We start from the raw sequence: 14746 nt of genomic DNA on the forward strand, positions 1-14746 counted from the left end.
TTTTTTTTCGGAATTTAATTTTTAAATTAATTATAAAAAAAGTTCGGAAAACGTTAGAGTAAATATATTTAACCGGCGGGCCGATTATTATAAAGATATATTTAAAGAATTACTATTATTACTTAAAAAAACGTTAAACGGTACTTTTAAATATTTATTATAATTATAAATAAAGTATTATATAATATATTATAAAAAAATTATTTTTAATAAATATTAAAGGAAATTAAGTAACGATATTACGGAGTAATATTAATAGGAAGAGCTGGAACTATAAAATATTTAAAAGGATAATTAGGGAAAATTATAGTATAAGAATCGAGCGTACGTAATACTAAGTAATAGGACGATATTAATAATAAAAATTTATAGATTGAAGTTCGGAAGATATATAAATATCGTAAAGACTATAAAAAAGATTAAATAATATTTTAATTAACTAAAGATTAAAAATAACGTTAAAGAAACTATTTAATTATACTATACGTACGAAAAAATAAAAATTACGAGGCACAAACCTTATAAATTTTTAAAGCTATTATTAATAATAAAACGATTATAGAGTTTAATTATAATAAACTTTATTATTAAATTATTAAAATTTAAAAATATAGTAACTAGCGTTAAATACGATAGTATATTAATGGTAATCGATAAACTTATTAAATAAATATATTTTTTACTTTATAAAGAAACTTAATCGGTAAAATAATTAATAAATATAATATTATAATATATTATATTAATATATATATAATTAAAAAAGTTTATTACGGACCGTAATATTAAATTTATATCGAAATTTTAAAGAGCGTTAATAATAAAGCTAAAAGTAATAAATAAAGTATTTTCGGTTTACTACTTTTAAACGGACGGTTAAACGGAACGGCTTAATTAAATTATAAAATAATATTTACGGAATTATATTAATTTCGAATAAAATAATTAAATTAAATTATTATTTATAATATAATTAATATATAATATATTATTAATTAAAATAATTAAAGTTATATCGTTTTTCGTAAACTTTAAATATAAAGTAAACCTATAGTAAGGACCTAACGTTAAAGTATTTAAGGTTAGGGTTAAAGTAAATAAATTATATATATTTTATAATAAATTTAAATAAAAACTAAAGTTTATAAGGGAAAAGATATAGAAATATTATAATACTAAAAAGCTCGAAGGACCTTACTTTAAAAAAAGAAATATAATATTCTTTTCTATATATAATTTACGTATTAAAAAACTTAATAAAAAACTAAACTATAGGAAAGTAAGCCTATTTAAAGTTAAAAGGAAGATCTTAAAAACGGTATTTAAATTAAAGTTACTTAATATAATATATTTATAATTATATATTTTTTATATTTTACTTTTAAAACTTATATTACCGGTAAATAAGGTTAATATATAAGTAATAGCGGAAAACGAAAAAAAAAAATATAATATAAAAAAAATATTAAATTTATAATTTAATAAAAATTAATTAAAATATTTAATTAATTAATTAAAATATCCGGTTATAAATAATTTATAAGAATTATAAATATACTTTAATTACTTAAATAAATAAAAAGAATTTTATTAACGATATTTAGACCGACTTAAATTTAAATAAAAAAGACGAGTCTCTAAATTACTATTAAATAGTAATAATATAGAGATTAAAGAACTTTAATAGGAATCGAACCTACGCCTTTAACGTAGTAATCGATATACTATATACTATACTATAAAGTTAAAAAATATAAAAGGAATTAAATATAAATAGTATTACGCGCTTTAATTACTTTAAAAAGTAAAAAGCGTATTAGCGGCGGTATTTTAAAAGGTTAAGAAGGAAGGACCAGCCACGCCCGGGTCTAAAGAAAGGTTAGGCGGCTAGTCGAAATTTAAGGAAGGATTTAAAAAGGAAAGATTAAAAAGAATAACGGAAACGTCTACCGCCGGCGAGCTATATAGGGTAGTAAGCCGCGCGGAAAACTCTTTCTTTTCCTCCTTAAAGAGCCGAGATTCGCGACGGAAGGTAGTAAGGGCTCGAACTTTAAGGGTATATAATTATATTTCAAAATAAAAAAATTTATTTAAAGTAATTTACTTTTCGGTATTTAAACGTTTTTTTTTTTAATTAAAGGATAGACTATAAAGATAATTAGAAAAGGGAAAAAAAGGTTAAAGAAGAAATTTACGATCTACGTTATAAATATTATAATAAGAACGACTCGAATTAATATATAAAAAATACCGGTTATATTAAAGGGAAGTTATATTAAAAGTTATTTTCTTTATAATAAATATATTCGGGTATAATAAAATTAAATTTCTCGAAAAAATATATTTAATTACGGCGACGGTCGATATTCGTATAAATCGATTTCCTTATACGATTAAATATAACGGTTAGGATAATAGAGGAAAGGAACTTATAGTAGAGATACGGAAGAAAGGGGGATCGGTAATTATTTTAGGAATATAATTACCGGAGTATCGACTTAGGAAAAAAAATATTATATTACAATTAACTTAACGGTAAGTCGCGCTATATATAGGGCGTAGGTCGCCCCTAACTAATTATTTAGGAAGTCAGGGAATAAACCGATTAGGGCTAGGCAAAAGTACTATAGCGCTAAGGCTCACGAGCAGTCTGTAGGATGCAAAATACTAGGGATAATTAGAGGTATAGCACGACGAGCATAATGTAGGATGTAATGTGCTAGGAGTGATCGGGCCTATAGTAGGGCGAGTACCTTACGGCCCTAAGGTCTATATATACGGAGGAACTAGCTAGTGTAAATAAATAGTTCCGTAGTATGTAATTTAAGTTTATATTTACGGTAGCTAAGTATTTATATTGAGATATTTTATTATGCACTGTTTAGCTACACCGAACTAATTGTTAGAAGTTACCTTTAACTAGTATTCCTTTTAGAGGTTCTATATAGAGGTTCGTTACAGTATATATAAACCTAATATTAAACTTAAATTATTTTATTTTTCCCCGGATTATAACCGACTTTTAAAAATTATAAATAATTCCTAAAAATCACTTATAATTCTTTTATATCCCGGATAATTTACCTCTTATTAATTTATCCTCCTTTCTCTTAATTAATTACGATACCTCCTTTTCCCTATTAATTATTCTTTATAGGTATCTATATTATATTTATAATAAACTTTTTATTTAAATAATAAATCCTATACCTAACTACCTCCTACTATACTTACGGAGAAAGCTATAAAATAGTCGAGTACTTCGTTATATAATACTTAGTATTACCGAAGCTTAGATCCTAGCTAATAAATAATATCTACACGCACCAAGATTTTAGCCTTATACTATAAGGTATAGGGTCCCGGAACCGAAGGCTATTAAGAAAGGTCTAGGTTAGCTAATAAATTCCGCCGCTTAATAGAATATAGTTTAGCGAGGAAACTGGAATTAGAATAGGAGGATATATTTATAGGAGAGGAAGAGATAGAAGCGGCGGCTGGAGCAAAAGTCGAGGACATCTAGCCCTCAAGGCCTTATTGGGGCCTTTCCTTATTTTGTAACTATCTAGCTTTTTCAATAACTATTTCCTATTTGTTACCGATATATGTTTTTCACCTAGCCTCAGGGCACGGTTTTCCTATGTAAATAGCATCAGCAGGACCGGCACACTCTTTTTAGGGTAGAACGGAGTAGGAATAATAATAATAAATAAACCAGCAAGAATCTCCACGTTTTCTTTATTTTCACCAGATGGAAAATCAAGGATGTTAACGTCTGTCACAGCTGTTGCATCGTGACCGTCGTTGATCCACTGATGGAGCTTAGCACGTGCAGAGCACGGGCCAATGCGACTAAAAAGGTTTCGCATCTCGCTGCCGCCAGACTTGTTTGTAGCTCTTTGAGCTACGTCTTGACAAAAGAGCCTGCCCGTAACCGACGGAATAGAGCCCAGACTGTAGTTTAGCTGAATACTACTGTCATCAACCTGTCCACCTGTCCTACCCGTGACAGCTAGCACAAAAATACAGAAGGTTACCCACTAATCTTTGCTTTACAGTGCCTATAAAGTTCTGTAGCCCCAGTACCCCAGCAGTGAGCTACAGATATCGAGTGACAACTTCCGCTGCACTAAGTGTACTATAAATACGACCGCTTACAGGGCCCGTAGGCTGGTATGTAGCTCATATCCTTTTAACAGAACTGTAGTAGGATAAGCAGTATGTTGGTTTATATCACGATTCAACTAGGCCTTTACCTTGATTTGCAAATTCGGTATTCGAACTTAAGCTGGTTAATTTGGACATTTCGAAATCAAACACATTTTTTCCAAGCTGAACTTGACAGGGGGGTAGGGTGGAAGAGGCAGCGCTGCTCCTAACTACACACCCCACCCAAGTCCAAAAGCGGCAATACATTTCCCTTGACCGGGAAGAACACGGATGAAACAACTTCATTTTTGTCCCCTTTCACGGCGGCTTCTGTTGGTGGTGGATGTGTAGCATGTTGCTGCACCATTATGGCTGGAACTTCAGGCGCAATATCGTCTCTGGCAGCGCCAGTGCTGCAGACGTCCACTGTCACGGTCGTCGTTGTGGTGGAGATTACATGGACTACAGAGACCTACATATCCCTATCAGCATCTACGGCTTGCCCAACCTGGTCCAGCACAAATCTAAGATGGGACATGGAATATCAGCAGGCATCTCAGAAGTAGGCAAAAACACTGGAAGTCAACTATCCATCTCTGCTTTGATACTCGTGTGTCTATCTCCCTAACCATCTCACCTCACCCGCTTTCCGTTTTCTTGTAAGTACATGCCTTTCTCATCTCCCTTTCCGCCTTAGTCGTTGTAGCAGCCACCGTTAACGTTCCCACCGGGATAAGGGTAGGTGTGGGGGAAGACATTGGTGGCGTGATTGCAGTTTCCATAGCCGAGCCAAATGCTGTATCTTCCGTCCTGGTAAATGTGCCCAGATCTTCCAGCCCTGTAGCCTTGGCAGCAGTTGAGTATGATATGGTTCACCTGTCTCCCGGCAGTGGAGCAAGGGATGGAAACATCCGAGCTGTTCTCCTGCAGAGAGGGTTAGCACAGTGTCACATGGGACGGTGTAGGAGGACTTACACTGCAGATGTAACTGGCGGTGGTGGATTGGCATGTCATGCGGCGGCAGCGCTTGGACGGGGCACCGCAGTTCTGGCCTAGCTTCTTGAGATCATTGGCAGCAGTGATGGACCGCTCGAGGTCGCCGGTAGCCATTGTTCCGCAGGTGAGCACCTCGGCACGCTTCTCCAGGGCCTCGAGGGCATCCTCGGGAGCGATCTCGGCAGCGTTGTACTCGGGGTTGATGGCGAGAATTTGGGCGAGAATTTCCTATAGGGCAACCGCTGGTCAGTCAAGGGATTCGGGAAGTGTTGTTGTCAAGGCAAGATGTGTACCGTAGCCGTGCCGTGAAGCTCGGTGACCTCTGTATCGGTCTTGAAGATACGACCGGTCCATGTCATTCCATCGTCCAAGTCAAGATCGGGAGCACGAGGACTGGCGACAGCAGCGAGCACGCATGGGATGGCGGCAAGGGCGAGGAGGATGCTCTTGGGGAGAACCATGGTTGCTGTTTGGGCTGGTGCTGTTGAGGACGGAGCTGTGGAGTCTGAGGAGTGACGACTGAAGAGTGAAGTGAGAAGAGAGTATCGAAACAGCTGAGGACGTGCCTTCTTATAGAACGACAAGCTGATTCCCCACTGACCTCGGTTTCTCAAAGTCTCAGCTCATCATTGTTCATGGCTGCCTCAAAATCCTTGTCAAAAGGCCCACTTGTCTCACCGATCCTTGGTGTTGACTGGAGACCTTGATGACCGGAAACCACCCTTCTTCACGGAATCTTGATGATCGGAAGGAATTAGCCGATAAGCTGGATGGATCACACTGTGTGTTTTGTGGAGCTGGCCAGCCCACGTGTGGATGAAAGCGAATGATATCTTCTTGGTGGATCGGAAACGAGCCTTTGTTGATATACGCGAATGCAACATGTTAAGATCTCGAGTTGTCATGATATCCACCTTCTACTGCACCCATTCATGCCGTCGGACTTTGACAGCAAAGCTGGGTCTAAGATGATAGTGCCGATTGGTTGCACTCTTCCCGCACTACCTTGGCGGTGGAGCAATTGTAGCGGGTTATGGCTGCCTATAACTGGACTCTGTGCTGGTTATTCTCCTGCCCTATCGCTGACACCGAGACCAACCCTGCAAAAAAAGATCGTCGAGGGCCATTAAAGTGGAAAAGAGGATTGGCTGTCCCATCGCATCCTCATCGCAGGTTCCAGTTCCAGTTTCCAAACCGGCTAGACATCATGGACCACGAAGATCCATCACCGAGACGAAATGCGAACTGCAGGATTCATATGGCTTTTAGCAGGCGAGAGAGTCGCATAGAACCAAAGGACTCAGGACGAGTAATGCACCTTGCCCTTGATGCATCTAGATCGTTCATCGACACGAGTTGTATGGCTACTAATTATAAGCATGGCGGACTTGTGGAAGCTTTCCGTCGACGCCAAGCTGTGTGATGATGAAGTTGCTCTCTTTGAGACCAGCAGTCAGGTTTCTCCTAAACCTTTAGCCCTGGGGCCCCAGCTTGGCCCCAGATTCATAGATATTGGTTTCTTTTCTTTTTGCTTGTAGCTTTTTCCTATACACTACGAATAGTACCATCCTCTTCTACACAAAGGGCGTCCGACAGAAGCTCAGATATTTCCATTGAAATTACTAAAAAGGCTCGAATAATATCTAGGGTGGTCAATAACACGAGATCTTCGTGGCTTTTCTTGTGAGGTGAGGCGGCAAGTTAAAGCCAGGCCCACGATTATTTTACGCAACCGAGTCCAGCCTCCTATCGGTTTGTCCTGTGGTATTGCAATCTGTGGGCCATCTACGGGCCACGGCTTCCCCAGCCAAGCCATCAACTCGTCCAGGCCTTCGTCGCTCATGAGAATTTTCCCCTGCCATCACCATCCAATTGCATACTTAGTCTCGGGAGTGAAGGGCAAATGTTTCATTAATTTATACTGATATTTACCACCACCGCACCCGCTATTGCGTGTCCTTGACTTCCAGTATCTATGTTATTGTCACACGGCAAGAAAACCAACAGACCACATCACAGCCCAACAGCTATCAACCTGCACGTTGTGAGCCAACCGTGAAAGTGAAGCAGTCAATCAGAGGCATGGCGGGTATCAAAGGAATCTCACTGGCCCAGTGGTATATTGGAGGACTTGGCAGAAGCCTGAGGCCAACAAGGGCACGGGCCATGCGATGAAGGATAAAATACGCGCTCAGGATCATCAAGACTGTATTTTCCTCTTCTTCTTCCGGTATCACAGACTTCGAGGCCATTGAAGATTATTAGCCTGAATTGAACCATGAGTTCCAAGCTCTGATATTACAGCCCTTGTCACAGTTATCCACCAGAATGTGGGGCTAGATTGGATGTTTGTGAGGAAAACAAAGTCAGCCCGTTCTTCAAAATCAAGGACACAGGAAGTAGTGGATAAAATCCGATATCAATAGGTTCTGAACTGAACTGACTAGTCTAACAAGGCCGGCTAATATATACATAGCGGCTGACTGGATAAGTCTGAGAAATGACTTCCAGTGGTGAGTCCTGAGGGCAAACCAAACCTGGTGTGAACCGGCCAAGCCAAACAGGACCAAACAGGCAACCCTTTGGCTTGTTCTAGATCCTTCTCCTCCTGCTTGTTTAGTGATGAATGAGACAGAACAGAACCTTTGTGTTGATTAGGCTAGGGCTGTTAACAAGTTAAACTTGACTTGACTTGCACGTTCAACCGTCAAGGCAAGTTAATCGGCCCGATTTTTACGCAAGCTGAATTAAATCCAGGGTAGACTTAACTTGACGATTTGTCAAGGCCTATAATGTATTTTTTATTCATACAAACACTAGTGGTCGAGAACTGAGTTCATGGTGGCGAGGTTATTGTTAGGTGTGAGGTTGGCCTCTGAGTTCAACTCGGCAGAACCCAGACCGGAACCTCCGGAAAGAAAAGGCGCAAGAACCCACTACTGTAGGGACTTTAACGCCAAAGAGCTATAGATAGTTGAGAAAATAAATATCCGATTTGCCCTTACCTACTTTGCTAAGAATCGGGCCGGAAAAACTACCAGAAGCTTGCAAGTCGGCAAGTCAAGTCAAAGCGGTAAGGACCTTAAGTCAAATCAAAGACCTTGGCGGCAAGTCAAGTTAAATCGAGGGCCGACTTGACTTGACTTGACTGGTTGACCACCTTGGATCAAGTATAGTAACTTACCGCTCGAACTTTCCCGCAACCCAACCTATTCTCCTCTGGATGAACCTTCGACTGGTTGGTTTACGTGGGTCTTCCCGGATAATATATTCCACTGAGTTCCTGCTCTCCTGCCCTTTATCTCCGATTTAATTTCCTATACAGCTTTTTTCATGGCCTGGATGAACGTCTCCGGGCCACCTGCAATAATAATTGCGTCGAGGGCTTCGGTGCTGCGTTGAACCTTGTTTGCAGAGTTTATAGCCCTCAATAAACGCCTGATCTGACCGGCCAGTTGCGAATGGTCTGTCTCGAATAGTTCACCTCACAACATCTAGTTTCGCCGTCCTTTGCTCGAGATCTCATGCCTTTTCCCCGCTGAATGGGAGGACGTTGTATATCGCGCCATTGACCTCAACCACTTCCACACCGGTAGGATCGTCCTACCTCTAGCCTTCCGTGCTGTATTTTGGCTGGTGAGTGGGCAGGTTATTCGAGAAGTCCGAGGAATGGAGGGTGATGATGGCGGGGACACGGAGTCATGGGCGGGGTCAAAATCAGCGGAGGAATGGTATAAGATCTACCTACGCCTAGCCGAGCTTTATCCTAGCGTAGTAGGGACACTATCTAAGCCTCTTCTATTGGAAAGCCAAGCTTCATCTGTCTAAAATCCAAACTCTCATACATAGTATCTAAACTTTATATCAGCTATCTGAGAATTATAGGATTCCCATATCAAACTAAATTCAGTCTTTTGACAGTGGGTAAGGCCACTTTTCAATGTTTCTTGCGTCGGCTCCAACCTTTTTCTCTTTTTCTTTTTTCGTTAGACTCATGAAATTCCGATTGGGCTACCTTACCTCATACTGCGCGAGTAAAGTTGTGTGGGTTAAAGTATCATCTTGAACCTATAACCCAGCCAGCAGGACGATTTCGCCGCCCTTCGGTATCTTTAATTAACTCTAGCACTCGGGATAAAGCCGAGTTCAATGCAGAGTTCACAACTCGCATCCTGCAGTTATATATGTAGTTACGCCGCGCTTAGGTAGTGTCACGGGGCCTGAATATTTCGAAAGCCGCCTTACAGAATCAAGAATGTGATGATATTGGGAGTACACGTACCAGCAACAAAGCTACAAAAGAGCATCTTCATCTTCCATGCCCACACAGTTCCGTCACTGTCAACCACCCCCCCTTAAACGAACGCAACAACGCCAAACACCGCCCCAGCAAAGACCCGCACCAGTGAACCACCAGCCCCGACAACACTCCCACCATTCCCCGTCGCCGTCGTCGTAGTCGGAGTAGTAACCTCCTCCTCCTCATCCCCCACACTCGGCCCATCAGTAATCACCGCCGATGTAGAAGTCGTCAATGTCGTCACCAAAGGAACTGAGCTACTCCCAGTAGGCTGTGACTCGGAAAGTGTGAGCGCGCCGGTCGAAGAGTCGATCGTCTCCGTAGAACTGGACTCTATCACAGTAGGAAGGGGCGTAGGACTGACAGTCGGCTCCTCCGTGGTGAGGACAAGCTTCCCAGAGGTGAAGCACGGCATGTAGGAAGCCTCTGTCCTGAGGGTTTCGGTGCCGGTGTAGAAAGCGCAACCGGGAACATCTTTTCTAGGGGGGGCGCGGCCACCGCCGCAGTCGTGAGGGTCGCAGATTTGACCGTCGTCGGGGTCGTACCAGTGGACGATGTTGTCTTGGCATACGCCGAAGTGTGTTGGGCGCACCAACAGCGAGAGTCTTGCCCGCGAGGAGCGCTAATGGAAGCAAGGTTGACACGGAGGAGAAGGACTTCATTTTTCCTAGATGTCGAAGCTGTAGCCCTTGGATATGGTTCAGCTTTGCCGAGAAGATGAGGGCGAGGGGGACGCTTTTTTTATATCCGTGTTGAAGGCTCGAAGGATTCCTGGGAGGCGGAACGAGGCGTCTAGCTTGCCCCTTCGCTAAGATCACAGCGTTGGATCTAAGCTGGCTAATCCCTGTCATTTCATTAACCCGAGATTAAAAGCCCCGTCCTCAAAGCCGTAGGGCTGGACCAGTCTCAAAAAAGCAGGCCGACATCCTCTGACATATGCTTTCTCCATAAAAGGCACGAGCTTTTAGATAGCCAACTTTTTGCATAAAACTTCGCCTCATAGAACTTGTGAACAAACCTAGGGGCAATTGCATGTCCAAACCCCCCCTTTCTTGACGTAAGTTACCGCTGAACAGTTGCCATGGCAACCGCTTGATTGAACCATCGAGCGATTACCCCCTATCATACTGCCATCTCCAACAACTGATGAAGAGGGAAATGCGAAGCTTGACGTTCCATTTTCTTCCTTCTTCCAGAGACCTCCCATGCTGGAACTTTATCAAGGGAGACTACAGGTAGTTGATGTTTTGGGTAGATCCGCCGAAAGGAGGGTTGTCACGGTTGGCTCAGCGGCCGTGGAGCTGATGCATGTGATAGAGGTCGTAGATTTGATGCTCAGAATATTTTCATGGGGACTACCTGGGGATGCTGAGGGGATGGTGGCCTGCACTAGTGAAGAGTTTCTCGACCAGCATCCAGTTCGACGGCCGTTGAAGTCTCGTTGTTGTATGCCATAGTTAGACAACAGCAATCCACCTGCCCGCTGAGATATTGGGTACCGGCAGCGGAGTCTGTCGACACAGTAGCAATACTCGCAAACCTGTTGGCCTCCTGAGCTGCGTTCAATTGCAAGATCCTTGCAATGAAAGCTCCAATGGCGAAGATCAGCCTGATGGTTACGAAGACGGGGCTTAGGCCGGCAAACCAAAAGGTAAAGTATTCGCGTTTGTTTCGCTTGTCAAACCGAAAGCCGCAAATAGTCCGTGGTGCTGTGCAGTTGAATGTCTCTTCCAAGATTAGAAGGCGAGCTTTCCAGAACTTGAAACTGTCGACCTGTCTTGACACAGTAATGATCCTGTCACCCCACATTTGAGTATGGGGCGGTACTTCCTGGGGATACAGCAGCTGTGTGCCGGCCCTGGGGTCAACCCCTCGCACCTTGCGAACATAGCCAGGCCACGACATTTCAACGTTATGTAGCTTTCGCTGAAACCAGAGGGGTTTGTCAATGTCCGTGTCGGGGATGAGCAAAGCCAGGGTCTTTAAGGTTTCTTCAGCGAGTTCTCGGTATGGGTACTGGTCCCTGGTGCGAGGATATCTGGTGAGCAAAAATCATGCGATTTGTTTTGGAAGCACTGCTCGAATGTCATGCCCTACTTGGTCCTCCATCTTCGTCTTGTCGATGATGCCCAGAAACTTGGGCATTGTTTCCACTGCAACTTATGGATCGTGCATTGGGTTGGTCTGGTAGTCGGTGTTGCCTAGACTGATGACATATCAGTACTGTGGTGCTGATGGTGGCCCCATGGTGGCCATTACGGCTTGCTGCAGTGTCTTGTCGGCATCCCAGACAAAGTTAGAATCTCCCGAGGCAAAGCTGAACATCAGCCAAATTCGCGATGCCATATCCAGAGAGTTGTAGACGCGTCGGACCTAGAGTATGATAATACACCAAGCGTGCTGTGTTAGTGATGCCTGGTGTTGATGTGTTTGACGGACTGGAATCATGAAAACAACGCCATACATCAAGCCCATGGGGATAACCAGGTCCATAATTTTGCGCTAAATCAGACTTGGTCATTGCGGTACCATGTGAGTTCCTTAGTGTCGCAATCAAGCTGAACAGTTCGCCGAATATCTCGAAGATGCGATCTTGAGGTTGGTAGTCGTCGAGTTGTCTCTCGAGGTACACTACAAAACTATCATACCCGTCTTCACCTTTTACCTGAAATGCATATCAGTGAATAAGATACCATATTGTGGGAAACATAGCTTACAAGACAGTGTTGCTATACCCATTGCACCAAATGCCAGCGATGAGTTGGTCACGGTAGCTGGGTCCGATCAACTGTGGTCGATGGTTCGGAGATGCGGGATTCAAAGGCTGATCCTAGGGAATTCCTTGGAAAGCCTTGAGTGTCAAACGCCACAACGGCACCTGAGAATGAGCAGAATTGAGTACCGGCATGGTAGCTAACAACCAGGAAGAGAAACCAGAACGCCCATTTCGTTTAGGGTGGAAGTAAGACTTGGCGAGGTTTGTAATAGCTCGTGCGTAGGACGAATTGAGGAGTTGTGTTCTGAATCCTGCAACTCGGAATAATGTGTTGTCAATAATACTCTCATCACCCCACAGAACTAGGAAACCCAAACTCGTAACGCAAGACACAAAGTGTACAGCATCTTAAAAGGATGGCTACAAACTTCGGCCATCTACTGATGGAGGGCAAAAGAGAGACAGGAAGGAAGTCAAGCCACACCGCGCCTTGTAGGGCAGGAGAAGTTGGGCTACTTGGCCTCTCGGAGACCGGCGGTGCCGAAAATGCCTTCTGGGGACAGTTTTACGGCTGCCCGGGTCCCCGCCACCTGTTACACCCCCATACGTGTTGCAAAGGCACACATTGCCACAACTTGTCACATCAGGTGGAAGGAACGACGCAATTGAACATTATCTTAGGTAGGTACTTGTGACCAAGCCTCCACGTGCCTGCCCGCGTTTACCCTCTGGAAGGCACCACTAAAACAACTGATTAGATAAAAGACGGTTCCAAAGTATTCCATACAGAGATCTTCACGATGCAAGGCTTCGACTCGAAACCGTGACGCAGCTCTATAGCTAAATCCCCTCCACCCCAATTGCCGAGTCAAGTTCACGACTTCCTCCACTCAGACCAAGGGTATATGCTGCCCGAATGACTGCAGCCGCAATTAACGATAACGTCCCGTTTCGCTGTACACATGTCATCGAATACGACGATGCCGAGAAGCGCAACTGGCGAATGGTCGGGTTTGGTAGATACAACGTCAGACCTCTCAGCCCCGAAGCCGAGCAAGCATTCCAGAGCATCCGACCGCAGCTCATCTCCATCACCCGCAATACACCATTGGCTTCCATCAAATGCAGAGGACCTTCTGCGAGAAGTCCTGCGGCAACTGCGGAAGGGTACCGGGTCACAGACAAGAAGAAATCCGACCCGGATCGAGACGGCGTGGATGCCGTGGTGCTTAGGAATAGCTCGCGACCCTTTGTAAAGGAGATCAAGAAGCGGATCAAACAAACCCGTATCCTGGAGTCTGGTAGAACCAAATTTGCATTGATGGCGCGGGATGAGCCACCCGGGTGGGATTGGCGTCCAGAGGGAGCGAAGGACACCTCGGAAGAAGTCAAGGTCACAGAGTAGGCAAGGTTTCTCTTTTGTTGGTGTTATCCTGGTACTGTTTTCGGATCATAGACTATGTTGGAGGTTCTTTATCAGCATCCAACTGTTCAATTATCATCTGTGTTGCTTTGCCTTTTCTTCCAACTATGTCACCTGGTTGAGAATATTATCTCAGCTTTCCATCACTCAACCTGAGCTTCATCTGAGCACTGTCTGGACCTGATCTAAGCATTATATGGACTTGATCCGAGCACTGACTGGACCCGATCCAAGCTTCCCAGCAAATCTGATGATGGGGCGTGGCTGACTAGCCCTATTGATATGAGCCGTGCAGACCACCGAGCCATAAGAGCAAGCGTGGGACAATGAAGCATGTGATTTTCTCCAGCCGCGGTGTGTGTCATTGTAAGCGATAATAAGCGCTGCATAAAAGTTCCTTTTTGGTTCGTTTAATGATTTGGAATCCGAAGAGAGATGAAGATTTGGGCCATTCTGTTCATGCGCCAACCTTCCAGAGACAGAGATGCACTTTCTGTGATACTATGATACCTACCTTGCTGTCCAGTGTCCCCCTCAACTCGATTCATGCTTCCAGGTTCTCAACCAAACATGAGGCATTGACACATGACAAAAAGACAGATGCGCAAATAAATACTTTTAGCGATAGGCGATGCGTTCAATGCACTCATTGTGGGTATTCTAGAAGGCTGCAAAGCATGTTGCATATGCATGGAAGCGGAATCCGAGGGGGCTTGGCACTGCAGCAGCAGCAGCAGTTGCGGGCTGAAGACAATCCGAGGGAAAGAGCGCACAGGAATCAGGTCATGCTGCTGGTCTGCACCTGCAATATTTGAACAGTGCAGTTGATGAAACCGGAGATTTATCTGTGGAAATCAAGTGACCCAAGAATCGCATATCGTTGGGACAGGAAAGAAAATGTTCACCAGGAAAGGGAACCGGCCCGGCTGCCGAGAGGACTGGCCGCTGCAACCTCAACCTCGGAGAATTGACCACCGCGTTTTTTTGGCGTCTGTATATCCGTAGCGTCAACAACAACACAATGCCCAAATATACTGCGGCGCAAGATGTAAACACCAGGGCTGAGACGGCAAACACGGCCATTTTTAACGCTGTTTTCTCGATAGCGTCAGTGCGTGGACTGGGAGGGATGATGATGACAGTTTGTGGGGGGAGCACGGGG

The 14746-nt window shown here is 43.5% G+C and overlaps 2 protein-coding genes across 2 annotated transcripts, besides 10 other annotated features; both read right to left on the reverse strand.

Moving 5' to 3' along the window:
• Position 1: 1 nt before the first annotated feature.
• Positions 2-2554: a repeat region (transposon crapaud).
• Positions 2555-2960: a long terminal repeat (LTR crapaud).
• Positions 2961-3173: a long terminal repeat (LTR crapaud).
• A 14-nt stretch (positions 3174-3187) lies between these two features.
• Positions 3188-3710: a long terminal repeat (microhyla).
• Positions 3711-3776: 66 nt separating this feature from the next.
• Positions 3777-4011: a long terminal repeat (LTR xenopus).
• Positions 4012-4213: 202 nt separating this feature from the next.
• Positions 4214-4437: a long terminal repeat (adenomus).
• Positions 4438-4842: 405 nt separating this feature from the next.
• On the reverse strand, positions 4843-5606 carry PODANS_6_6200 (uncharacterized protein; the record flags this gene model as incomplete). Its single annotated transcript, XM_001910489.1, has 3 exons — positions 4843-5073; positions 5125-5373; positions 5439-5606. 3 exons carry the CDS (start codon positions 5604-5606, stop codon positions 4843-4845), a joined length of 648 nt encoding a protein of 215 aa, XP_001910524.1.
• A 1597-nt stretch (positions 5607-7203) lies between these two features.
• Positions 7204-7460: a long terminal repeat (LTR yeti).
• Positions 7461-7855: 395 nt separating this feature from the next.
• Positions 7856-7933: a repeat region (rgion duplique sur le chromosome 2).
• Positions 7934-8167: 234 nt separating this feature from the next.
• Positions 8168-8303: a repeat region (rgion duplique sur le chromosome 2).
• Positions 8304-9500: 1197 nt separating this feature from the next.
• On the reverse strand, positions 9501-9860 carry PODANS_6_6210 (uncharacterized protein; the record flags this gene model as incomplete). The annotated part of the gene is made up of 2 exons (XM_001910490.1): positions 9501-9716; positions 9810-9860. 2 exons carry the CDS (start codon positions 9858-9860, stop codon positions 9501-9503), a joined length of 267 nt encoding a protein of 88 aa, XP_001910525.1.
• A 617-nt stretch (positions 9861-10477) lies between these two features.
• Positions 10478-13591: a repeat region (rgion duplique sur le chromosome 5).
• The last annotated feature ends 1155 nt before the right edge of the window (positions 13592-14746 follow it).

The sequence above is a fragment of the Podospora anserina genome, chromosome 6, assembly GCF_000226545.1.
Source record: "Podospora anserina S mat+ genomic DNA chromosome 6, supercontig 2".
Lineage (NCBI taxonomy): Eukaryota > Fungi > Ascomycota > Sordariomycetes > Sordariales > Podosporaceae > Podospora > Podospora anserina.